The 25465-nt window shown below is 42.1% G+C and overlaps 3 protein-coding genes and 1 pseudogene across 5 annotated transcripts in view; 2 read left to right on the top strand and 2 right to left on the bottom strand.

Annotated features, from left to right (window-relative positions):
- Positions 1-7027, top strand: part of PPID (peptidylprolyl isomerase D) — a 47177-nt gene extending 40150 nt beyond the window's left edge. Inside the window, exon 12 of the transcript XR_010120583.1 lies at positions 6737-7027. The gene's annotated coding sequence lies outside the window, so the exon portion shown is untranslated. The remainder of the gene's footprint in view (positions 1-6736) is intronic.
- The window catches only part of ETFDH (electron transfer flavoprotein dehydrogenase), a 38669-nt gene extending 27648 nt beyond the window's left edge, over positions 1-11021 (bottom strand). Inside the window, exons 1-3 of one of the 3 annotated variants that reach the window (XM_055276282.2) lie at positions 10625-10749; positions 2480-2620; positions 674-903 (exon numbers count right to left, since the gene is read on the bottom strand). In XM_055276282.2, coding sequence (XP_055132257.1) covers positions 674-903; positions 2480-2620; positions 10625-10658 — 405 coding nt within the window. In that variant the 5' untranslated portion in view covers positions 10659-10749. Of the gene's footprint in view, positions 1-673; positions 904-1485; positions 1529-2479; positions 2637-10624 lie in introns of those variants that run through there. The other 2 variants (XM_063638339.1, XM_055276283.2) reach the window with 2 other exon arrangements.
- On the top strand, positions 10883-16427 carry C4H4orf46 (chromosome 4 C4orf46 homolog). Its single transcript, XM_055276289.2, has 2 exons — positions 10883-11499; positions 13344-16427. Exons 1-2 carry the CDS (start codon positions 11314-11316, stop codon positions 13497-13499), a joined length of 342 nt encoding a protein of 113 aa, XP_055132264.1. The 5' UTR covers positions 10883-11313; the 3' UTR covers positions 13500-16427.
- Positions 16428-22237: 5810 nt separating this feature from the next.
- Positions 22238-23358, bottom strand: LOC134736435 (uncharacterized; annotated as a pseudogene).
- Positions 23359-25465: the final 2107 nt, after the last annotated feature.

Below are 25465 nucleotides of genomic sequence, written 5' to 3'. Positions count from 1 at the left end.
GATATTGCATTGTCCCCAAAATTATTACTTCATTAAGAACAATCATACAAAGACTTAAAGAACAAGTTTAAAAATACTCTCAAAATACAAAATGCCTCCCAAGAAATATTCAAAGGTCTTCTCAAGTTATCTTCTCATATATCCATTACATAAATACATGTAGAAAGCATTACACAAAAATATTTGTTAATATCATAAATTACAATTCTGATATAATTTTTTTTTTAATTTAAAAAGTATATAATTATTCCCTTAGAGTTACATGGGCTGGGCGTGGTGGCTCATGCCTGTAATCCCAGCACTTTGGGAAGCCAAGGCAGGTGGATCGCCTGAGGTCAGGAGTTCAAGACCAGCCTGGCCAATACAGTGAAACCCTGTCTCTGCTAAAAATACCAAAAATTAGCTGGGCGTGGTGGCAGGTGCCTGTAATCCCAGCTACTAGGGAGACTGAGGCAGGAGAATCACTTGAACCTTGTAGGTGGAGGTTGCAGTGAGCTGAGATCGTGCCATTGCACTCCAGCCTGGGCAACAAGAGTGAAACTCCGTCTCAAAAAAGGAAAAAAAAAAAACACAGTTACATGAAGAGGGTTTCCTATATTCCAGTAATTTGGGAACAATTACTGAAATACAATTACAAAAGATTAGACTTTGTATAAAAAACAATTTGTCATACCCCCTTCTCTTTCCAGTCTGGGAAGAGTTCTTTAAAAGCACCTGGATCAAGGCAAGCCCCTGAGAGAGTATGAGCTCCTATCTGGGCAGCTTTCTCCACTAGACACACGCGGATGTCCTTTTCATGTGCCGCAGCCAACTGTTTTAGACGAACAGCTGCAGAGAGCCCTGCAGGGCCTGCACCAACTATTACAACATCTGCTTCTTCTGCAAACCTTTCCATGTTCACTCCTGGGAGAAATAAAAATTCTGGGATTAATATGACCCAATAATCACATGATAAATCACATGACAGTTAAAAAATATCCACTGTACTTTAGAGCATTATTTATGGAAATTCTCCCTGTGTTTTGCACAATAATTATATTAAGCATATTACTGTATTAGTATGATTATATTCTTAGGTTCTGTTCCAGTACATACTTTATTTCAGTTTCCATAAACTAATTCTTGGCTTTGAGATTTATTATTATACATTTAGCAAATATTTACTTGTGTAAAATACAGTCACAAGTCGCTTAATGACAGAAATGCTTTCTGAGAAATGCATCATTAGGCAATTTTGCCCTTTTGCAAACATCATAGAGCATACTTACGCAAACTAGATTGTACAGCCTATGATACACCTAGGCAACACGGTATAGACTATTGCTCCTAGGCTACAAAGTTATATAGCATGTGACTATACTGAATACTGTAGGCAACTGTAACATAATAGTATGTATGTAACTAAACACATCTAAACACAGAAAAAGTACAGCAAAAATACAGTATAAAATATTTAAAAATGGTATATCTGTACAGGGTACTTACCATGAATAGAACTTACAGGACTGGAAGCTGTTCTTGGTAGTGACTGAGCCGTGAGAATGTGAAGGACAAGGACATTATACTACTATAGACTTCATAAACACTATACACTTAGGTTACACTGCATTTATAAAAAAATTTTTTCATCAGTAAATTAAACTTAGCTTAATGTTTTTATTTTATAAGCTTTTAAATGTTTTAAACTTTTTGACTCTCTTGTAGTAACACTTAGCTAAAACACAAACACATTGTACAGCTGTACAAAAAATGGTTTTTATATCATTTTTCTGTAAGTTTTTTTCTATTTAAAAATTTTTTTCCTTTTACCTTTTAAACTCTTTTATTAAAAATTAAGACACAAACACACACATTAGTTAGGCCTACACAGGGTCAGGATCATCAATATCTTCCACCTCCATATCTTCTTCCACTGCAAGGTCATCAAAGACAACAACACGCACGGAGCTGTCATCTCCTACGCAAACGGTAGCTTCTTCCAGAATACTTCCTGAAGGACCTGCCTGTGTCTGTTTCACAGTTAACTTTTTAAAAAAATTAAGAGTACATTCTAAAATAATGATAAAAGTATAATACACTAAAACATAAACCAGTAACAGTCGTTTATTATCAGGTATTATGTACTGTACATAATTGTATATGGTCGACTTCTAAAGAACTGGCAGTAGAGTATGTTTGTTTACATCAGAGTCACCACAAATAATTGAGTAATGTGTTGAGCTACGATGGTCTCGAAGCTATGTTCTAAAAGATGTCACTAGGTGATAGGAATTTTTCAGATCCATTATAATGTTAAGGGATTACCATCATAAATGTTGTCATGTTGTTGACTGAAGGGTCATTATGCAGCATGTGACTTGGTAAAGCCATAAAATATTATCAGATGTTTTTAAGTTATGAAAAATATAATACTCTCCTCCACAAAATGAAACAAAGTATCCAGAAAAGTCTCAGGAATTGTACACAAATTATTACTTACCTTCCCATCTCTTGTCCTTATCCCGGGGATAAATAGTATAATGGGTAGTAATTCGAGGCACAGTAGAAGTTGAAGACCATCTTGTAGCACATAGAGGTAGATAATTTTTCTTAATTTTTAAGGCATGAAAGCACTGATATGCTGCATAAAAATTATGAAAATTATTATCTTCCTTTAGTTTTCTTCAGTAGACTGAAAAAATATAAATGAATGACTATACTCAATGAGTACAGTGAAATAGACTATAATTTTTCCTAGGTGAACAATTTGAATAGCTTTTTCTCATAAAGCAATGTTTTCAAATCTTAAATATTTTAAAACTAATAAGCAAATTTATTCAATTTAGCTCATGTCAGGCTTAACTATGGATTAGTCATGAAAGCTGAACACTTTGTGAGTAATATGGAGTATAATAACTGTGTTAGCTCAATGGCTTTAAGCACAAACTTGGTTTTACGGTCAGGTTCTTAAGACAGTATCTTCTTCTTTTTCTTCTTCTTTTTTTTGAGACAGAGTCTCACTCTGTCACCCAGGCTGCAGTGCAGTGGTGCAATCTTGGCTCACCACAACCTCTGCCTCCTGGTTTCAAGCGATTCTCACGCCTCAGCCTCCAGAGTATCTGGGACTACGGGTGTGCACCACCACCCCCAGCTAATTTTTGGATTTTTTTTTTTTTTTTTTTTTTGGTATAGATGGGGTTTTGCCATGTTGGCCAGGCTGGTCTCGAACTCCTGGCCTCAAGTGATCTGCCTGCCTCAGCCTCTAAAATTGCTGGGATCATAGGCGTGAGCCACTGCGCCTGGCCACAGTATCTTCTGATATCCTTAAAAATGTATACATTTTTGAGTCAGCAAAAAGTATTTTATGGAAATGAACAGAAATGTGCAAAAATTTATCTGCAAAAATGTTCAGTGAACCTTCTCTGTTGTCCTCAAACCTTCAACTCCACCTCTTCTTTCCCTTATCCAGGGCCGGTACCCTAGCATCAAACCTCGTAAAGACAGAAGCAATTAGATGGGAATTTTCTCAACTCCTTGGCAGTAACTTCTAATATAATCTGTATTTGTGCCCATACTTTGTTCATTATCTCAGTTTATAGCAGAAGAGATGTCTTTTCTCCCATTGATTGTACTCAATGAATATAGTGAAACAGGCCATATTCTTCTCCACTGGGGTAAATCTTTCTAGCTGGATGACAAGGCTTATCTCTCCCGTTGTCTAGAGACATTCCTCCATCTGATACCATCCCTTCTGATCTTCAATTTTGACTCCCTTCTCAGCCCCTGTTCATCTTGATAATCGTCCCTATCATTAAAAAAAGACAAAGAATCCTCCCATGAAACCACTCTTGACGGATATAAAAACTTATATTTGGAGCTATATTCATTAGAAGTCTGTTATAGGAGAAGGGATAGAATAATTAAAAAAAGAATAAAGAGTTCAGAAATAGAATACACATAGGTATATGGTATATAATAAAGAAACCATTTCAAATTAGGGAGAAGAAATGGTTACTCATTAAATGGTGCAGAGATAGCTAGAAAGCCATTCAGAAAAAAGTATACTCTGCTCCCTAGATCAAAATGAATTATATTTGATAGAAGATTTTATTAGGGAAAGTTCAAAGTATAAAAGACTATGGTGGGCTGGGCACAATGGTTCATGACCGTAAATCTCAGCTAAGGTGGGAGGACTGCATGAGGCCAGGAGTTCAAGATCAGCCTAGGCAATATAGCAAGACCTCTTCTCTACAGAAATAAAAAATAAAAAGTAAAAAAATTAGCTAGGTGTGGTGGTATGCACCTGCAATCCCACCTACTCAGGAGGCTGAGGTACGATGATCACTAGAGCCCAGTAATTCGAGGCTACAGTGAGCTAGGACCACGTCACTGTACTCCAACCTGGGCGACAAGCACCTTGTCTCAAAAAAAAAAAAAAAAAAAAAAGATGGTGATATATCCATAAATTCTTCAATTCTCTCTCACCCTTTGAGTGAAGTGGGATGAACTTACTGAGTAGCTTCTAACAAGTAGAGAATGGAAAGTGAAAAATGTTAACTTTACAGTAGAGAAATATGGCAGATAACACTTTAAGCAAGTGATCAAGTTTAATGTTACCAGCAATAAGACATATTGATACCATGTATCCCTGATACGATGTGGTGAAAAGGGTTCTTTACCTCTGTGGTATTTATCCCCAAAAATCTTTAACCTCAGTCTAATCATGAGAAATGATCAGACAAACTCAGATTGAGGGACATTCTACAAAATGCTCGACCAGTACATATCAAAGTGTAAAGGTCTTGGGACACAAGAAAAGACAGAGGAACTGTCAAATTGAAGTAGACTATGGAGACCTGCCAACTAAAGGCAACCTTGTGCCCTGGACTGGATCCTGGAACAGAAAAAGAAGATCTGAATAAAATCTGTAGTTTAATTAACTTTATTTCATCAATGTTAATTTCTTAGTTTTGATAATTACACTATGGTTACATAAGACATGAAGCTCAGCAAACGGCATATGAGAACTCTCAGTACTATCTTTGCAACTCATCTGTAAATCTAAAACTACTTCAAGATAAAAAGTTAAAAAAAAGATTATGGTGATAAAAAAGTTAACTCAAGAAAGATCAAACCCAAATATAAGAGCTAAAACCATAAAACTCTTTGAAGACATGAGTGTAAATCTTTGTGACCTTGTGTAAACCAAAAATAAAATTCTAAGGCCCCCAACCAACTGAATGGACTCTCTTCTTGGCCAAGGGGATTCCAAAGAAACCCAAAAAAGTAGTTCATGCCATGATGGTAAGTGGGGGGTCAGACATGCCTCATTATACCCTCTCCCTTTTGGAGTTTAGACATAACTGACCAGTATTAACATTAATATTGAAATCCTAAGACTGACAGAACAGACTCTTTGTAGCAATAAGATAACAACTCCAACCTGACTCTGGTATAACATCACATGACAACAGGCCCTAGAGGAAATCAAAGTATTGTACCCCAAAATATATTTCATGGACATAATTTTTGGATTGGCCCTGCAAAGCTGTCTCTTGTGAGGAAAATTTACATTCTGTGGAGAATTTGCTTTCCTTTCTAGGCCTTTTCCTGATCTAGGAGAGGTTTAACTAAGAGTCTGATACCTTTTAAGGCAAGCTTGTCCAACCTGCAGCCTATGGGCCGCATGTTGCCCAGGATGCCTTTAAATGTGGCCCAACACAAATTCATGAACTTTGAGATGTCCTGCTTTTCCAGGCCAAGCCAATGTAAACCTTATATGTATTGATTAATGTCTCTGCCTGTAACTTCTCTCCCTAAAATGTATAAAATCAAGCTGTAACCCAACCACCTTGGGTACATGTTCTCAGGACCTCCTGAGGCTGTATCATGGGTCATGGTCCTCACATTTGGCTCAGAATTAATCTCTTCAAATAGTTTACGGAGTTTGGCTTTTTCATCAACACTTGGATTAGGCAATGGTTTCTTTGATAGAACAACTAAAAACATAAGCAACAACAAAAAATACAGTTAAATTGCACTTCATCAAAATTAAAACCTTTTGTGCATCAAAGGATACCATTAAGAAAGTGAAAAGACAGCCCGTGGAATGGGAGAAAATATTTTCAAATCATATATCTGATAATGGACTTATATTTAGAATATATAAAGAACTCTTATATCTAGTAATAAAAAGACAAATAACCCAATTAAAAAGTGGGCAAAGGATATGGATAGACACTTGTTCAAAGATGATATACAAACGACCAATAAGTACATGAAAAGATGCTCAGCAGCATTAGCCATCAGGGAAATGCAAACCAAAGCCACATGAGATACTACTTTACATCCACTAGCATGGCTATAGTCAAGAAGTCAAGCAATAATAAAAGCACCTTTGCAAAAATTATAACTGAGAAAATTATTACAGTGAAAGAGATCTGACCTAACTGACTCCATCTTGCTTCTAACCTCCAAGTAGTCCTTGTTCATTCCTGGGAGTAGGCTGAACTAACTTTGGGAGTTTATAGTTAGTTTTTTGAAACAAAGACAATCACAGCCCTTTCCCAGAATAAACCCCCTTCCTTCCTGGGGACCAGACTGTCTTTGCAGGACTAACAAATTAGCTACAAGATTAGAAATTATGGTTTAAGAGTCATGCAGCTGGAGGTGGCAAGATTCTGAACCTTCCCAAATTGCTCCTGGGGATAACATCACTATTGTAAAATCTAGGATCACTACTTGAGGTATTTTGCAGATCCTGCACTTGATGGATCAGCTGGCACCACCCAGATCGATGAACTGGCTCATCTGGTTGTTTGGCTCCCACCCCAGAACTGACTCAGTGCAAGAGGACAAACTCATCTCCCTATGATTTCACCTCTGACCTGACCAATTGGCACTCCCCACTTTCTGACCCCCCTACTCATCAAATTATCCTTAAAATCCCCAGTCTCCAAGTTTTTGGGGAGACTGATTTGAGTAATAATAAAACTATGGTCTCCTGTACAGCTGCCTCTGTGTGAATTAAACTCTTTCTCTATTCTAATTCTCCTGTTTTGATAAATTGGCTCTGTCTGGGTAGTGGGCAAGGAGAACCCGTTGGGCGGTTTCAATAACAAGAGTTAGCAAGGATGTGGAAAAATTGGAACCCTCATACACTCCTGGGGGAATGTAAAAATGATGCAATCTCTTTGAAAAACAGTCTGGCAGTTCCTCAAAAGGTTAAACATAGAGTTTTCATGACCCATTCCTAAGTCTATCCCTAAGAGAATGAAAACATACTTCTACACAAAAACTTGCACATGAATGTTCCTAGCTGACTTTTTTTTTTTTTTTTTTTTGAGACAGGGTCTCACGCTGTCACCAAGGGTGGAATGCAGTGATGTAATCATGGCTCACTGAAGCCTTGACTTTCCAGGCTTAAGTGATCCTCCCACCTCAGCCTCCTGAGTAGCTAGGGCTACAGGTGCATGCCACCATGCCCGGATAATTGTTTCTATTTTTTTGTAGACAAGCAGTCTCACTGGGTTGTGTAAGCTGGTCTTGAAATCCTGGGCTCGAGCAATCTGCCTGTCTCAGCCTCTCAAAGTGCTGGGATTCCAGGTGTGAGCCACCACACCTGGCCAACAGCTGAATTATTTATAACAGCCAAAAAGTAGAAACAACCCAAATGTTGATCAATAAATGGTAAGAAGTGATATATCCAAATAATGAAATATTTAGCAATAAGAAGAAATTGAATATTGATATATGTTACCACATAGAACTTTGAAAACAATGCGCTGTGTGAAAGAAGCCAGTCACAAAAAGACAACATAGTATATGCCTCCACGTATAGGAAATATTCAGAATAGGCTAGTCTACAGAGACAGAAAGTAGATTAACTGTTGTCTGAGGCTGGAAGGGGCTTTGGAGTGAATAGTTTCTTTTTGGGGTGACGAAAATGTTCTAAAATAGACTGCAGTGATGGTTTCACAACTCTGACTATACTAAAAACCATTGAATTGTACATTTTAAATAGTATCTATTGTATGATTTGTGACATATCTTATTAAAGTTTATTAAAGCTGTTATAAAAAAGAGCATTTATAGCCACACACAAAAATATTATGAAGAAAACAGGTAATTTTTTTTTAGAATCTAGGATTTTCAAAGTTATTTTCTAAGAATGATAAAAATCTAAAAAGTTACAATATCACTAGACTAAAAATTTAAACCATGTATGTGACCAAAAAAGGGTAAGAATATAAATGTCCTTAGCTGTCTGTATTCTGCAGCAGATAGCATGCTCCAAAAGCACTGACCTTGTTGTACGTGAAAACCTAATGTTAGGTATACATATTTGTTGACTAAATATTAGATAGTCCTTGACACATGGTACTATAAAAGATTAATGCTTTTCAGAGTCATTTTCTGTGAAAAGGCAAATCTTTTAGGCAATAAAAATCTGTGTTTGGTCATTTTTTTTTTAAAGTGGCAAAGAAATGAACTTACTTACGCATACTAAAAACTATAGCACTGGGGCCAGGCATGGTGGCTCATGCCTATAATCCCAGCATTTTGGGAGGCTGAGGTAGGAGGATCACTTGAGGCCAGGAGTTTGAGACCATCCTGGCCAACATGGCAAAACCCCGTCTCTACTAAAAATACAAAAATTAGCCAGGCATGGTGGTGGGTGCCTGTGATCCCAGGTACTACGGAGGCTCAGGCACGAGAATCACTTGAACCCAGGAGGCAGAGGTTGCAGTGAGCTGAGATTACATCACTGCACTCCAGCCTGGTCGACAGAGAAAGACTGTCAAAAAAAACCCAAAAAACAAAAAAACTGTAATATTGGGAATACTTTTTAAGCCTTAGATAACTATTCACCTATCCTAAATTTTGAAAAAAAAAAAAGTATATTAAATACATAAAGATATTCTAGAACTCAGTTCAAGAGTTCAAATACACTATAATGAATATTTAAAATATTTAGTTTTCAATGCATTGTAGTTTAGTGTATAGAAGTTATTTACTTCTAAAAACTGAAGACTGACATATGACAAACTATTTCTACTGCTTGTATAGCTACTGATTTTCTTGAAAATATTTGGAACTGTGTAATCTGAATTTCTCCAAAGGATTGGAAAAAAAAAGTCACAACCTTTACCCCTTTTCTGAAAACACATCTGATATCTCACTTTAGACATTTGAATATTCAGTCTCCGTGGTTGAGAAGAGAGGTCACAAAGTCCACTGAACTCATAGCATCACCATATCAAAGTCACACTGATGGCACATTGGTGTCTACATCTTTCATGCCAGCAGGCTATGAAAATGGCAATGAACTGCCATCCAAAGAAAACAGAAATGGTAGTGGAATTTGGTTAGCACGGGGCCCAAGGCTGATTGCATCTAAATTAGGCTCTAAGGCAGATAGCATCTGACTACTTTAACGTTCCAAACACCATCTTATCCATACATTAAGTGCAGCAAAAAATGCATGGGTGACATGAAATTTAAACAAAGTTCTAATTTCTTAATATATGGAAGCCATATTTAACAAAATTCTACTTTCATGAAATTTCATAAGAATATCCTTGAATTTGCAATATTTATACTTAATGATTCTATCACCAAAACTTAAGTAAGCTAAAGATAGAAAAAAATTAAGCCAGTTATGACAGAATATGAGATCCTTGAGGGAACTTTTGTTTGAATTAACGACAACAACAAAAATTTAAGCAAAACGTTAAAAAGACCATCCAACTTCATCTGTCACGGTGGTTCAAAGAATACCCATAACACAATAAAGCCCTTAGAGTTAATTTAATTTTATTTTTTTTGAGACGGAGTCTGGCTCTTTTACCTAGGCTGGAGTACAGTGATGCGATCTCAGCTCACTGCAACCTCCACCTCCGGGCTCAAGTGATTCTCCTACCTAAGCCTCCTGAGTAGCTGGGATTACAGGAGTGGGCCACCAAGCCCAGCTAATTTTTGTATTTTTAGTAGAGATGGGGTTTCACAACGTTGGCCAGGCTGGTCTCGAACTCCTGACCTCAGATGATCCATCCGCCTCGGCCTCTCAGAGTGCTGGGATTACAGGCGTCAGCCACCACGCCCAGCCCTTAAGAGTTAATTTTAGACAACGCAGAAAAACTGGCTCCAGATACACTTGGGTGACTTGGTCAACATATGAATGTTAACCATGATGTGACAGATCAGACTTCAATTTCTTTAGACTGAACTAGGATGGCTGCGAAGACGAAAGTCAGGTCAGGACCAGGGAGAAAAACTGGGCAAATACAGTTTTTTTTCCATTTCCAACAAAGGTTTGAGGATTAGAACCAGGATTTGGGAAGCCTCAGCTCAGGAGTCCACCGAGGTGTGTGTGTGTGTTGACAGGTGGTGGTGATGCCGAGCGCATGTTGACAAGTTTTCCCCGCCCTTGACCTTTGGCCTAGATATTAATTCCACCAACTGGGGCAACCCCAGAGGGAGGAAGCCAGGGTCCCCCACCAGGCTGACAGAGCGTGACCTTTGCCCTAGATAGCCTGAGAAAGCTGATGAGAGAAGGGGCGAGAGGTGCCTACAGTCCCCAGGACCGGCCTTGTCCCTTTTGCCCTAACTCCTCCACTTATCCCCACCGCCCGTTCCCTCTCACCCGGGCAGGACAGCTTGGCTAGCGGCACCAGCATGTTCAAAGTCACCAGTACTCTCAGTCGGACACAACAGGAGGACTGTCCGCTGCTCGCGGCGGGCGCTGGACCTCTAGGCCGCGAGGGGCGCCATCACCTGCCGGAAAGCAAGAACTCTGCTGCAGTTCGCCTCCCCGCTCTGCCTACCGCTCTTGCTTCACGGCGTTCCCACCTCCTTCTCGCTCTGCGCCGGCGCCATGGATGACGCGGCGGCCAGCCGAGGCTTCCGGGTCATGTACCAAACCAAGGAAAGATAAGAGACTCCAAGTCCCAGCCGGGGCGCGGTGAAACAGCCAGAGCGCGGCCAGAGGGGTCCGCGAATCCCACAGCACAACGCACGCGCAGTGAAAGGCAGCAGAAGGCGGGGCGACGCACACGGTTTCCTGGGAGGTGTAGTTTTCTCTACGAGCGCCCTTCGAGAACGACTGGAGGCTCGCGCAGGAGCTGTGAGCTGCCTAAGGTGAATTGACTCATATGATTGGCTGTCCCGAAAAATGAAACGTCTTTGTGGTCCAGGGCTGAGACCCACGAGGAGACGGGGCGGGATTTGTGGCGTTAGGAGGCGGGGCCTCTCGGCTTTGGGCGCGAGTGGTTAAAAGACAGTGGGTGTCGGTTCGGCTTCTCGGTTCGGATTCCGCAGTCCCAACCCTTCCCCATGGCCGACCCTGAGGAGTTGCAGGTTTCTTCGCCGCCCCCGCCGCCTCCTTCTTCTCCCTCCTCTTCAGACGCCTCTGCAGCATCTTCCCCGGGCGGCCCAGTGAGTTTGGGCTGGCCAGTTCGGAGCAGGCGCAGCGGCCGAACGGTGGACCCGCTGGAGGAAGTGGAGCTGCAGATCGGAGACGTGAGTGTGGTGTCGGGACCGCGTCCCCCCTCGGCGCCTCTGGGAAGACGGGCGGCGGCGGGGCTCGCGAGGCTAGGGAATCGGTCCCCCAACCCCCACGACCCGGGACGACCGGCCCTTCTGCGCCCCAGAGCGTGCGGGCGGGAAGCGCGGGGGATGCCAGCAGCTAAAGTGCCACCCCTCTCTGAGGGTTCCCCCTTTAGATTTAGTGGTGAGGAGTCTTAAGGGGTTATCCCTCCACCCGCCCCACCCCTCACTGGTTTCTTTTTGTCTCGCCTTCTGGTTTCAATCATCCTCAGTAACCCGAAGCCGCGCAGCTCTGCGCTGCCTGTTGCTGGCTCTCTTTGCGTCCTCCTTTCCCATCGGAGAATAGTTTTCACTGCATGGGTTTGCTGGCTGGCTGTGGGTGCTTAGGATCAAGCTGTGGTTTCTTTCCATGGGACTTAGAGCCTGCTGTTCTAGTTGGCCACCTGCCCAGGGACAGCTGATAATGCCATTGTCTGCCCCAGGCCTGCTTAGCGCTGGACCCAGCTTGAAGGGCTTAGGTCATGTGGATTGGCTTCATTGACGGTTTAGTTCAGGACTCCTCCCTTTGTATGATTGCTAGAATGCATACTTAGGATAGTTTCTGTTAAATCTCGAATCCCCAGAAACTAGCACCCTACCTCCCAACCCTAACTCACACACCACTGGAGGGGAGAAGACAGGCAAGGGGAATTTTATGTTCTCTTGAGTGAGTCAAGTGGAATGAGGTATGGAGGGTGTAACCTTCTGGGAGAGTTCTGTGGCCTGACCTTTCCTGCAGATTGGAAACTAGGGGATGAACTAGATTATCTCATTGCTCCGCAAGTATTTTTTTTAAGGATGACTAGAGTACTTATCCAGCTTTTATTTTTGCAGAACAAACTGATTGCAAGTAAATATGTAGAATGAAGTGCTAATGTGTTATTGAGGAACACTGTTTTATTTTATATCATTGGGGAAGAAAACGTTTGGCTGAAAAGTGAATTTTCCACCAGGAGCTGAGTGTTTTCTGCATTTGTGTGTGATTTTTTGATGTTATTTGTCAGAGCTCAGAGTTTCTGTTCTTTGATCTATACATTTTCATTGTTTAAATTGTTCACAGGTCAATGTCCATGTTACCCAAATAGCAGTAAGAATTATTTATGATGAAATCCCTCAGATACTTCTGGCACTTAGTGTCAAGGGGTCCAAGTCATCTTGTTGAGCTGAGACTCTAGTGTATTTTCATAGAAAACAACAACAGTGGGCCAAGCACGGTGGCTCATGCCTGTAATCCCAGCACTTTGGGAGGCTGAGGCGGGTGGATCACCTGAGGTCAGGAGTTCGAGACCAGCCTGACTCACATAGAGAAACCCTGTTTCTACTAAAAATACAAAATTAGCCGTGCGTGGTAGCGCATGACTGTAATCCCAGCTACTAAGGAGGCTGAGGCAGGAGAATCGCTTGAACCCGGGAGGCAGAGGTTGCAGTGAACCGAGATCGTGCCACTGCACTCCAGCCTGGGAAACAAGAGCTAAACTCCTTCTCAAAAAAAAAGAAAGAAAAAAAGAAAAGAAAAAAAAAGAAAACAACAATACTGATTTGTCATGTCTCAGACATAATGGATATTTTTCAAGCAGACCTGTTTCTTCAAAGTCTACTCAATATTAAAGAATTTCTTAGGTTCCCTGAAAGAGCCAGTGCTTTAGTTTGAAAATTGATTATTTTTAAAGAAAATAACATGGGCATTGGATTCAAAGCCTTAAGCTATTTTTAGACTGCTTATAAAATGAGATGAGAATTTTAAAAATAAAATTATGTTTGACTTTTTTTTTTTTTAGGCAGCCTTTTCATTAACCAAACTTCTTGAAGCCACATCTGCAGTATCAGCTCAAGTGGAAGAACTTGCCTTCAAATGTACAGAAAATGCACGTTTCCTTAAAACGTGGCGGGACCTCTTGAAAGAAGGCTATGATTCTTTGAAACCTGATGACTAATTTGGCATACTTCATTGTTTGATAATGACTGCAATAATTCATACTTCTTCTTATGTCATATTTGTACATGTACCACACGTATAGGATGACCTCTGTCCAGCAGGTCTGCAGATACTCAGAATGAAATTTTTCTTGGTTTTTGTGAAAGCAGAATACCGATGCTATTTTTATTGCGGACCAGTACTTGTTTGTCCTTAAATACTTTACGCCTCTGAACTTTCACAGAATCGTTTATGAAAGTTAACTTCATCAATAGACGGTTAATATTAATAGAGCCACAGTGCTACCAGTAGCAAACTAGGTAGACCATTATTTGTTTTGCAACAAGATGCTAAGCATGGCAGAGTTTGAAGTTGCGTTTCATCTTAAGGACCAAGGGAGGTAACTTTAAAGTTGCCAGTGGTGGATCCAGCTCCATTAGGCTAAGTTGTCTACAGCCAATGATTGTGTCTTTATTCTATATCCCCAGCACCTAAAACAGGGTCACACAACACTCACTAAATGTTTGTTGAATAAAAGAGTTAACAAACATAATTAAAAGCTTTTCTTCCTATATTTAGCATGAAGACTGTCATTGTTTTTCTAGGAAATGTATGAATCTGAACTTTTTTGACTTGAAGAAAAACATTCTTTTTTTAGAGATTTGGACTTTGATGATAGGTTTTAAAAATATATGATAAATATTTTTTGTACTTCTTTGATTTTTTTTTAAAGACTTTACTTCAGAAAAGGAAAGACTGTCTAGAAAGAATGCATATTTTTTCCCTATTTATTTCTGTGGTTACTGCTCTTGCAGTTTAACAGTGTTTGTATTTGATATTTGTATATGTTTGATAGCTATCTTTAAAGTGCCTTATCAGATTTATGGCTCTGTGCTGTTACTTTTTGAGCTTTGCAAGTTGTGTACATAATAATTCTAAAGAAGTTACTTTGTTTGCAATGCATCAAATTTAAATGATGTGATTTTTTGGTATTATTTGACCTTAGTGACACTGTTCTATTTTGCATCCTGTATCTTATGTTGCTTTTGGTGTTTTGTATTGTGTGTCAACGATTAAGCCACCTAATTCTCTACCATATATAACTTCTGGACATTTTTGATACGACATCTTAATTCTTTGTACATATAGAGATAGGTACAGAACTATATTCTAATGCCCCACAATGGGGCTATGAGAGGGGACAGATGGATGGGCAAATAATAGTCTTGTTTAACATATTAGGTCATAGTTCTTGATTAGTTTTTTTAGTTAAAGATCACACATAGGGTGTGATTTCTATACCAAAGATATGCTTATTTCAATATTAGAAAAATATTCTTATATGTCCTGAAAATTGCAATTTTTAAAATGTGTAAAAATAAATTCTTATTAAAAGCGCATTTTATTTCCATTTATTTGGATTCATTACCTTAAAACTTTTTATTGACATATTTCAAAGATACAGGAAAGGTAAATGATTTCAAGAAAATCCATGTATTTCTACCATGCAGATGTAATAAATGTTAGCATTTGGCTGTATTTTCTTCAGACACACATATATATGTAATTGCAAATGTTAGATACATTTGAAGTTTGCTTTGTTACCTCTTTGATCCTGTCCTGTTCCTCCCTCCCTAGAGTCCCCAGAGGTAACCTCTAGAGGGGGCATATATTCTAGCGTGTGTTTTTATATTTTTAATACAAATATATTTTTTAAAACCGCTACAAAATACTGTTTTGTGTATGTGGTAGCCAGCCTCCGGATGGCCCCAGTGATCCCTGGCCTCCTGGTGTTCATGCCCCAGTATAGCCTTCTCCTGCATTTTACAGTGCTGACTTTTGTAACTACCAGGATATTGAGCAAATGCAGTATGTGATTTCTGAGGCCATGTCTTTTATTCTTTTTTTTTTTTTTTTTAAGAGACAAGATCTCACTCTATTGCTCAGGCTGGAGTGTGGTGGCAGGATCATAGCTCACTGTAACTTTAAACTTGGACTCAAACGAGCCTCCCATCTTGCCTCCTCCTAAAGCACTGGGATTACAGGCATTTTTGCTCATTTTTCTATGTTGTTTTTTTACTTGTCAGTTTTTAGATATTACATATTTTGAATACTAATGATCTGTTGTGTATGTTTCAATTATCTTTTTTAGTCTGGTTTGTCTTCATATTTTGGTTATGAAATCTTGAATTTTTAAATTTTAATGTAATCTTACCAATCTTTCATAATGATTTGCTTTTTCTGGTTTTTGTATAGGAAATGTCATAAAAATAGTCTTATTCAGCTTTCCAAAAGTTACAAAATTTTTGTTTTTAACATTTAGATGTTTAGTCCAACTGAAATTTGTTCTCTTTTATGGCATTTTAGAATCTTGTTTTAATTATTTTTGCATATTTATAGCTGTTCCTCCAAGTATCAGTTTTTCAAGTGCAACATCTGTCATGCAGTTACTATATAAGGGCCAGATTCTGACCTTTCTGTTCTTTTTATCTGAAGGAAATTTGAACATGCCACCCCCAAATATGCTGATTTGGCATACTGATTATTTCAAGCCAAAGGTACTTGAGAAACAGTAGTTGCAGAAATGGTTATCTTAACTGTCCTTTTCTACCTGTAGCAAGCCATACAAACTTCTTTGAGAAAGATGCTTTCCTGATACCAAGATGAGAAGATGGCTCTAATCAGCTGAGACAGCACCAGAGGAATCTACAAAAAAACCTTACCGTTAGTTTCTTGCCGTATATTTACCTTCCTGCAGTTTCTGCCTCTGGAAGCCTAAGACTGCTTTCTTTCGTCTTGTCACACTTCTCTGAAATGTATTCTTTGTGGAAGATGCTATATAATTTAGAGTTGTAAGCCACTACTTGTGTTTATCTTTTCACTGAGTTTTCTCTTGTGTGATGTACACTGCATATATTAATAAAATTACTTGTTTTTCTCTTGTTAATCTGTCTTTTGTTATAGGGATCTGTCCCAGCTATGAACTTATGAGGCTTGAGGAGAAATTGTATTTCCTCCACTACAGATTTATTTGCTTAACTCCATGCTAAATTCAATTTGTCTTTTCCTGTAAGAAAAGAAAAAATATGTTACTGATTTCTAATTCTATTGAGTTATGGTCAGCTTAGGACAACTGCTGGTTTCAGGTAGTGAGCTTTCTATGGGCACTTTAAGAGTTTACAAAGTGACGTTTTTACATTTCTGTTTGCTTTATGGGAGAGGTTGGGGAAGAGCTGAAAGCATAAATATTTTCTCAAAGACTTAAGAATTTTTTTTTTTTTAAGTTGGTAAGCAGTCCATTACCAGCCCTGCAAAAACCCCAAAGGAATGATGTAAATTTTTTTTGAGACAAATTCTCACTCTTGATGCCCAGGCTGGAGTGCAGTGGTGTGATCTTGGCTCACTGCAACCTCCACTTACCGGTTCAAGCGATTCTCCTGCCTCAGCCTCCCTAGCTGGGATTACAAGTGCACGCCACCACATCTGGCTGATTTTTGTATTTTTAGTAGAGATGGGGTTTCACCATATTGGCCAGGCTGGTCTTGAACCCCTGACCTCAGGTGATCCATCTGCCTCAGCCTCTCAAGGTGCTGGGATTGCAGGCATGAGCCACTGCACCCAGCTGATGTAAGTTTTTTAAAGCCTCAAGACTAAAGTCAGTAAGATGAAATTGTTACCATAAAAATGTGTTACGTTTCAAAAATTCTGAGTTTGAAAGATGTGCCAGGTACTATGTCAAGAGCTTTATGATGGGGCGCGTTGGCTCACGCTTGTAATCCCTGTGTGTCCGGAACTGGTGGGTTCTTGGTCTCGCTGACTTCAAGAATGAAGCTGCAGACCCTCGCAGTGAGCATTACAGTTCTTAAAGATGGTGTGTCCGGAGTTTGTTCATTCAGATGTTCAGATGTGTCCGGAGTTTCTTCTTTCTGGTGGGTTCGTGGTCTTGCTGACTTCAGGAGTGAAACTGCAGACCTTCACGGTGAGTGTTACAGCTCTTAAAGGCAGCATGTCTAGAATTGTCCATTCCTTCTAGTGGGTTTGTGGTCTCGCTGGCTTCAGGAGTGAAGCTGCAGACCTTCGCGGTGAGTGTTACAGCTCATAAAGGTGGTGTGGACCCAAAGAGTGAGCAGCAGCAAGATTTATTGTGAAGAGGGAAAGAACAAAGCTTCCACAGCATGGAAGGGGACCCTAGTGGGTTGCCACTGCTGGCTCAGGTGGCCTGCTTTTATTCCCTTATCTGGCCCCACCCACATCCTACTGATTGGTCCATTTTACAGAGAACTGATTGGTCCATTTTACAGAGAGCTGATTGGTCTGTTTTGATGGAGCGCTGATTGGTGAGATTACAAACCTTTAGCTAGACAGAGTGCTGATTGGTGCCTTTACAATCCTTTAGCTAGACAGAAAAATTCTCCAGGTCCCCACCCGACCCAGAAGCCTAGCCAGCTTCACCTCACAATGGCACTCACCGCAGGACTTTGTGGCACCTAGCCTGGGCACTCCAGCAGCCCAGAGGGAGCTTGTCCCTCGATCAAGCCCACCTGGAGCCCACACTGGCCCACGAGTGCCACATGCAGCCCCGGCTCCCACTCACACCTCTCTCTCCACACCTCCCCGTGAACAGAGGGAGCTGGCTCTGGCCTTGGCCAGCCCCAGAGAGGGACCCCCACAGTGCAGCAGCGGGCTGAAGGGCTGCTCCAGTGCAGCCAGAGTGAACATGGAGGCTGAGGAGGCGCCGAGAGTGAGCCAGGGCTACTAGCACATTGTCACCTCTCAATCCCCCCTTCTAAACAGGACACCTCAACTGCTGTTGGGAATTTGGCTGATGACTGCTGTAGCTACTTCCTGCTGGATAGGGGTGAAGAAGGGGCCCTGCAGTTGTAGTGTCCTCCAGAGGAGAACTCTAGGCCAGTGGAAGGGCCAGCAGGTCAGTCCAGGGGTCCTTGGTAGAAGTTGTTAGTTGAGCTCATTTGGGGTTCCATTTGTAAGACCATCTGTAGCTTGATGGCCTCGATTCTAGAGGAAACAAATTTGACAAGAAGGTTAAAAATACAGGGTCCAAAGGCGAGTAACAGCAAGATGGCTGCCACAGCACCTAGAAAGGGAGAAGCCATGTTGCCCAACTCTAGAAGTTGGTATAAGAGTTTGAAAGGCGTTGTCTGATTTCAGAAGCCTTTTCCTGTAAACACCGAGCAGCATCTCGTACTATCCCTGACTGGTTAGTGTAAAAACAACACTCTTCCCCTAAGAAGGTGCAGAGTCCTCCTTTCTCAGCAGTGAGGAGGTCTAGGCCTCGGCAGTTTTGGCGAGTCACTGCTGCTAAAGAATCTATTTGGGATTGTAGAGTAAGGATAGATTTTGTCACTTCCTGCAAACTGTCTGAGAAATCCTTGAAAGTGTGTGGCCGTAGGATAATGCATGTTACACTACTAACTTTTAGCAAACTTTACTTTAGTTGAAAACCTTGTAAGTTTGGGATTTCAGTTATTCTTTGCTATTAATAAGACCTCGTTCAGTCCATATTAAAATTTGTATAGATGGCTCCTTCCTGATTCTGTAAGTACTTTAAGGTTTGGCTGAGTGCAAACAGCTCACATGTTTAAGCAGACCAATTATTGGGCAATTTTCCTAACTCTGCTTCTGTAAGAGTTTCCTTATCACTTACTGAATACCCATTGTGTCTTTTTTCCTGATCGCCCGGGAGGAACCATCTATCATCCTGTCCTGAAGGGAGTTCCTCCTATGTCTGGTCAGACCTGAAGATTTAGATCTCCTGTTAGGAAACCTACTGGGTTAAGGATTTTTGATAGGAAGGCTACGGGTTGTCAGTGGCCTCAGTGCTTTCGGGCTATGCCCTTGTTTACACTGACAACAAGATGGTATTGGAGTGTTATCGGGTTACAGAGAAGACCTTCAGTGATCAATTATAGGTTTTAAATTTGCCCTGGCTTTTAAAGGAATAGGGTACACTGTTTTTCCTTTACTACTTCCATCTTTCTCTTTGACTTCTTTGTCTCTCTCTTCCTCTCTGTCTCACTCTTTGACTTCTTCTTTGTCTGTCTCTTCCTCTCTCTCTCCTTCTTTCTTTGACTTTTTGTCTCTCTCTCCTGCCTTTCTGTCTCTTTCTCTCTTTCCTTGTTTGACTTTGTGTCTCTCTTTCTCTCTGCTGGTCTTTCTCTGCCTCTGCCAGCCGCTTATGCTGCTGTTCTCCCCTCGCCTTCCCCTTTTTGATAGCTTCGGTAGTGTAAGACTGCCACCTCTTTGGGTTTTTGCACTGTGTGCAATAACTCCATGGTTTCCCTGTGGTATTTAATGGGGGTTCCCCCAGAGGTTAGGAACTCCCTTTCTTTCCATATTGCAGCGTGGGCATGTAGGATTAGATAAGCATACTTGCTATCTGTATAAACATTTATTCTTTTTCCCTTTCCCAATTCTAAGGCTCGGGTAAGTGCCACTATTTCTGCTAACTGGGCACTGGTCCCTGGGGGAAGAGGCTTACTTTCAAGTACAGTTACATCACTATGGCATAACCTGCCCTTCGTATCCCATTCTCCACAAATAAGCTTCCATCGGTATATAGGTTAAGGTCAGGATTAGCTAAGGGGACTTCTAAGAGATCATCTTGGGCGGCATAAGTCTGGACTATAATTTGTTGGCAGTCATGCTCAATTGGTTCCTCATCCTCTGGGAGAAAAGTGTCAGGGTTGAGGGCCACATACGTATGTATTTGAAGCACCGGTCCCTCAAGGAGTAGTGCCTGGTATCTAAATAGGCAGTTGTCTGATAGCCATAAACTTCCTTTGGCACCCAGTGTGCCATTTACATCATGAGTAGTCCAGACAGTGAGATCCTTCCCTTGTATTATCTTGATAGCCTCTGACACTAAGATGGCCACTGCCGCAACCACCCGTAAACAGTGAGGCCTGCCTTTTGCTACTACATCAATTCCTTACTTAGGTATGCCGCTGGTTGGGGGGTTGTCCCACAAGTCTGAGTAAGGACTCCAAGAGCTATCCCTGCTCTCTCTGTGACATACAAAGAGAAGTTTTGTCCTGTGGGGAGGCTTAAAGCTGGAGCTTGTACTACGGCCTGCTTTAAGGTTTTGAAGGCTGTTTCTGCCCCTGGTTCCCATTCTACTAGATGAGTATTTGCCTTCTGGGTCTCCTTGATTATATTATAGAGGGGCCTGGCTATCTCACTGTATCCAGGGATCCATAGTTGGCAAAAGCCGGTGATTCCAAGGAACCCCCACAACTGTTTTAATGTCTTAGGGCGAGGATAAGCCAGTATAGGCTGTATTTGTTCCTTGTTGAGGGCCCTGGTCCCCCTGGCTAAGATTAGGCCTAGATATTTGACCTGCTATAGGCAAAGCTGTGCCTTCGACCTAGACACCTTGTACCCTTGATTAGCTAGAAAGTTCAAGAGATCTAGAGTAGCCTGCTGGCATGAGGCTTCTGAACTGGTAGCCAAAAGTAAATAATCCACATACTGAAGGAACAGAGTGCCTGGACTTGAGAAGTGGCCTAGATATTGGGCCAGTGCCTGACCAAACCTATGAGGGCTATCCCTAAACCCTTTGGGCAAGACTGTCCACGTAAGTTGGGATGTGTGGTCTGTGGGATCCTGAAAGGCAAAGAGAAACTGGGAGTCAGAGTGCAGGGGACTACAGGAGAAGGCATCCTTGAGGTCCAGAAGAGTGAACCATTCTGCTTCCTCTGGTATTTGAGAGAGCAGGGTATAGGGGTTGAGTACAACTGGATATAGAGGAATTACTGCCTCATTGATGAGTCTAAGATCTTGCACTAGCCTCCCCTGACCATTTGGTTTTTGTACTCCTAGAATTGGGGTGTTGCAGGGACTGCTGCATTTCCTTACTACACTTGAGCTTTTAAATGTTTAACAATATCCTGTAAACCTTTATGAGCTTCAAGCCTTAAGGGATATTGCCTTTGATAAGGAAAAGTGGTGGGGTCTTTTAGCCTGATTTGGACTGGGTGGGCATTTTTTGCCCTTCCAAATTGTCCTTCCAATGTCCAGACTTCAGGGTTGATTCCCTCTTCAAGTAGGGGACAAAAAATGGTTAACTTGTTCTCCATATTCATGTAGATAATAGCTCCAGCCTTGGCTAATATATCCCTCCATAATAAGGGTGTGGGGCTTTCAGGCATAACAAGAAAGGCATGTGAAAAGAGCAAAGTCTCCCAATTACAACTGAGGAGGTGGGAGAAATACCTGGTTACAGGCTGTCCCAGAATTCCTCGGATGGTAACGGACCTTGAGGACAGTCATCCAGGACAGGAGATTAACACTGAGAAGGCCATGCCAGTGTCCAGGAGGAAGTCAATTTCCTGGCCCTCAATGGTTAAACATACCTGGGGCTCAGTGAGGGTAATGACATGAGCTGGTGCTGGCCCTGGGAACCCTTAATCCTGTTGTTGGATCATCTGGTTGGGGGCTTCTGACCCAAAGAACCTTTGTCCTCTGGGGCAGTGCACCTTCCAGTGATTGCCTCGGCATAGCGGACATGGAGGAGGGGGTGGCTTCTCATTGGACAATCCTTTTTAAAGTGTCCTTGTAAACCACACTGATAACAAGCCCTACTGGGTGATTGGCCTGCTCCATTTTCTGTCCTCTCTGAACCACCAAGGTTTGTTTGTCTGAAGACCATGACTAAGGTGGCAACCTTTCTCTGATCTCGCTTTTCCTTTTGGGCCTGTTCCTCTTGGTCCCTATTATAGAACACTGAGGTTGCCAGGTTTAATAATGCCTCCAAATTTTGTTCAGGCCCAGGGCTTGCTTTTGGAACTTTCTTCTGATATCTGTGGCTGATTGGGTAATAAACTTATCTTTTAGAATCAGTTGACCCTCGAGTGATTCAGGTGACAGGGCAGTATATTTTCTTAAGGCTTCCCGTAGCCTCTCAAAGAGGCAGAAGGATTTTCTTCTTTTCCCTGAGTTATGGTGGACATCATTGAATAATTCATGGGCTTTTTCCTAATTCTCCTTAGTCCTTCTAGAACGCAGGTTAGCAGATGTTTACGACTCCAGTCCCCATGATCTGAGTCAGGGTCCCAGTGGGGATCCGTACTGGGGATGGCTTGCTGACCAGTAGGGAATTTATCCCTTTCTTTGGCTGTTATTCTATCATTTAGTTGACTAAGATACCAAGTATCTCCAAACTCTTAGGCTGCAGCTAAAGCCGCATTCTTTTCATTAAAAGCCAGGGTTTGATCTAACAGTAGCATGACATCTCTCCAAGTGAGGTAAAAGGTTTGCACTAGACCCTGTAGGACATCTATATGCCTATCAGGATCATCTGAAAACTTCCCCAGGTCTGCCTTGATCTGCTTTAAATCAGAGAGGGAGAAGGGGACAGGTATCTGGGTTGGGCCAAATTCCCCTCCCCCTACAGCTTGAAGGGGACATAACTGATAGTCTGGGAGGATTTGTGGTCCTTTGGAGATTTCTTTGCTTATTTCCTTCTGGGCAGGGGAGATTAGAGGAGGATTATCATTAATAGTAAGGGGAGCTATAGGGAGGCTAGGATATGGGGGTAAGCTGAGAGGTCCTCCTGTGGGATGTAAATTGCAAGCTTTGCAGAGTTGTGTATTCTCCTTCAATGAAAAGAAAGCTTGGACATAAGGTATTTCACTTCATTTGCCTTCCCTCTTACAGAAAAGGTCAAGTTGCAGGATAGTATTGTAATTTATACTTCCCTCAGGTGGCCATTTTTCTCCATCAGAGAGAGAATATTGGGGCCAGGCCATAGTGCAGAAAAAAATGAGCCACCTCTTTTTCAGGGTTTGTGGGTCAAATTGGTCCCAATGGCTTAGGATGCATTTCAAGGGTGAGCCTGTTGATGCGTGAGTGTTTCCCATGTGAAAGACAAAACCACCCACAGTTTTGGTTTGTTTTGTTTCTCCCTCTGCCCAAGAACCCACAATGGTCCCTGGACCCTGCTGATCGGAATAGTTGCACTCACCAACACAGCAGCAGAAACAACCCCTGCCAAAGAACCCGTAACCGTCCCTGGACCCTACTGATTGGAATAGTTGTGCTCACTGATGTAGCAGCAGACACACTAGTTTTCCTCCCAGACCACAAAGAGGACTGAGGAAGGTCAGATTTAGTGGCCCTTACTGACACATTCTCGAAAACCTGCACCCTTGCCTGTCCTCCTAGACCACAAAGAGGACCAAGAAAAATTGGATTTATTGGCCCTTACTGATGCATTCTTGAAAACTGTTAGAGTCCTAAGAATTCTCCTGTTAGTATTATGACCTTACCTGTGTCCTATAAAGATGTTATGCCCCAAAAATGAAGTGGAGGGCCATACCCTGAGGGAGGGAAGGGATCTCCAGGGTTGGAAGAGTGATGCCTTTTGTCCTCACTTATATGAATAGGAAGGATACAATTTCTGAGGCTCCCCATATCCTAGCTTCAGGAATAGCTTTTGTTAGGCCTGCTTATCTGAGGAGGTATCCTAAAATTCCAGATAGTCCCCCCTATGATGGGGCTTTGGGCAAAAATTATGTCTTTCTGATTGGTGAGCCTGGGTGCCTAAAGAAGGTAACAGAGTCCTGAAATTTATACTATAAATCATTCTTATAGGAGAAACTAGAAAAGCACCAGAGATAGGGAGTGGTTTTTAGCAGCAGGGCTAGCCTCAGAGAAAAGAGGCAAGAGGAAGTTTGTCTGGCAGGCATTAGGACCCAGGGGACAAGGGTCAGGATAGATAGGATAGATGGGGGAGTCTTGCTTGGGCGACATGCCTTTGAGAGTTCTGCTCATGGCTGCAGGGTCAACCAACTTGTTATCGGCACCCCGGAGCTGAATGGCTTTCCTCTCTGTCAACCCTCGGCTCAGCCCAGAAGTACAGGAAAAGCAGAAGCTGGTTCCAGGCAAACCAACGCTCCCAACTCTGAAGAGTTGGAGATTGTTAGAGAGTTCTTTCCCAGAAAGCCTGACACCCATGTCTTTAGTCCGGTGGCCACACTAGTCACTTTTAACTGGCTGACAGGTGCCCGGTATTTAGCCCCTGAATTCTAAGGAAAAATAGGACAGAATAGCAAGCAAAAGGGGTTCGATGGGACTCTCCACTTGGCAATAGGCGATGGTCTCACCAATAGGTGATGGTCTCACTGCTTGATGATAGTCTCACCACTTGACAATAGTCTCACTGCTTGATGATAGGTGATAGTCCCTTCGTGGTCGCCAAAATGTGTCTGGAATTGGTGGGTTCTTGGTCTCGCTGACTTCAAGAATGAAGCTGCGGACACTCGCAGTGAGTGTTACAGTTGTTAAAGATGGTGTGTCCAGAGTATGTTCCTTCACACGTTCAGATGTGTCCAGAGATTCTTCCTTCTGGTGGGTTTGTGGTCTCGCTGACTTCAGGAGTGAAACTGCAGACCTTCGTGGTGACTGTTACAGCTCTTAAAGGCAGCACATCTGGAGGTGTCCGTTCCTTCTGGTGGGTTTGTGGTGTCGCTGGCTTCAGGAATGAAGCTGCAGACCTTTGTGGTGAGTGTTACAGCTCATAAAGGCAGCCCGGACCCAAAGAATGAGCAGCAGCAAGATTTATTGTGAAGAGCGAAAGAACAAAGCTTCCGCAGCGTGGAAGGAGACCTGAGCAGGTTGCCACTGCTGGCTCAGGTGGCCTTTTATTCCCTTATCTGGCCCCACCCACATCCTACTGATTGGTCCATTTTACAGAGAGCTGATTGGTCCGTTTTACAGAGAGCTGATTGGTCCGTTTTGACAGAGCACTGATTGGTGTGTTTACAAACCTTTAGCTAGACACAGAGTGCTGATTGGTGCCTTTACAATAGTTTAGCTAGACAGAAAAGTTCTCCAAGTCCCCACCCGACCCAGAAGCCCAGCCGGCTTCACCTCTCAATGGCACTCGTCGCGGGACTTTGCAGCACCTAGCTCGGGCACTCTGGCAGCCCAGAGGGAGCTCGTCCCCCAGATCAAGCCCACCAGGCA

This window comes from Symphalangus syndactylus, chromosome 4 (genome assembly GCF_028878055.3).
Source record: "Symphalangus syndactylus isolate Jambi chromosome 4, NHGRI_mSymSyn1-v2.1_pri, whole genome shotgun sequence".
Classification (NCBI taxonomy): Eukaryota; Metazoa; Chordata; class Mammalia; order Primates; family Hylobatidae; genus Symphalangus; species Symphalangus syndactylus.
This window is presented reverse-complemented; position numbering and strand designations above follow the sequence as displayed.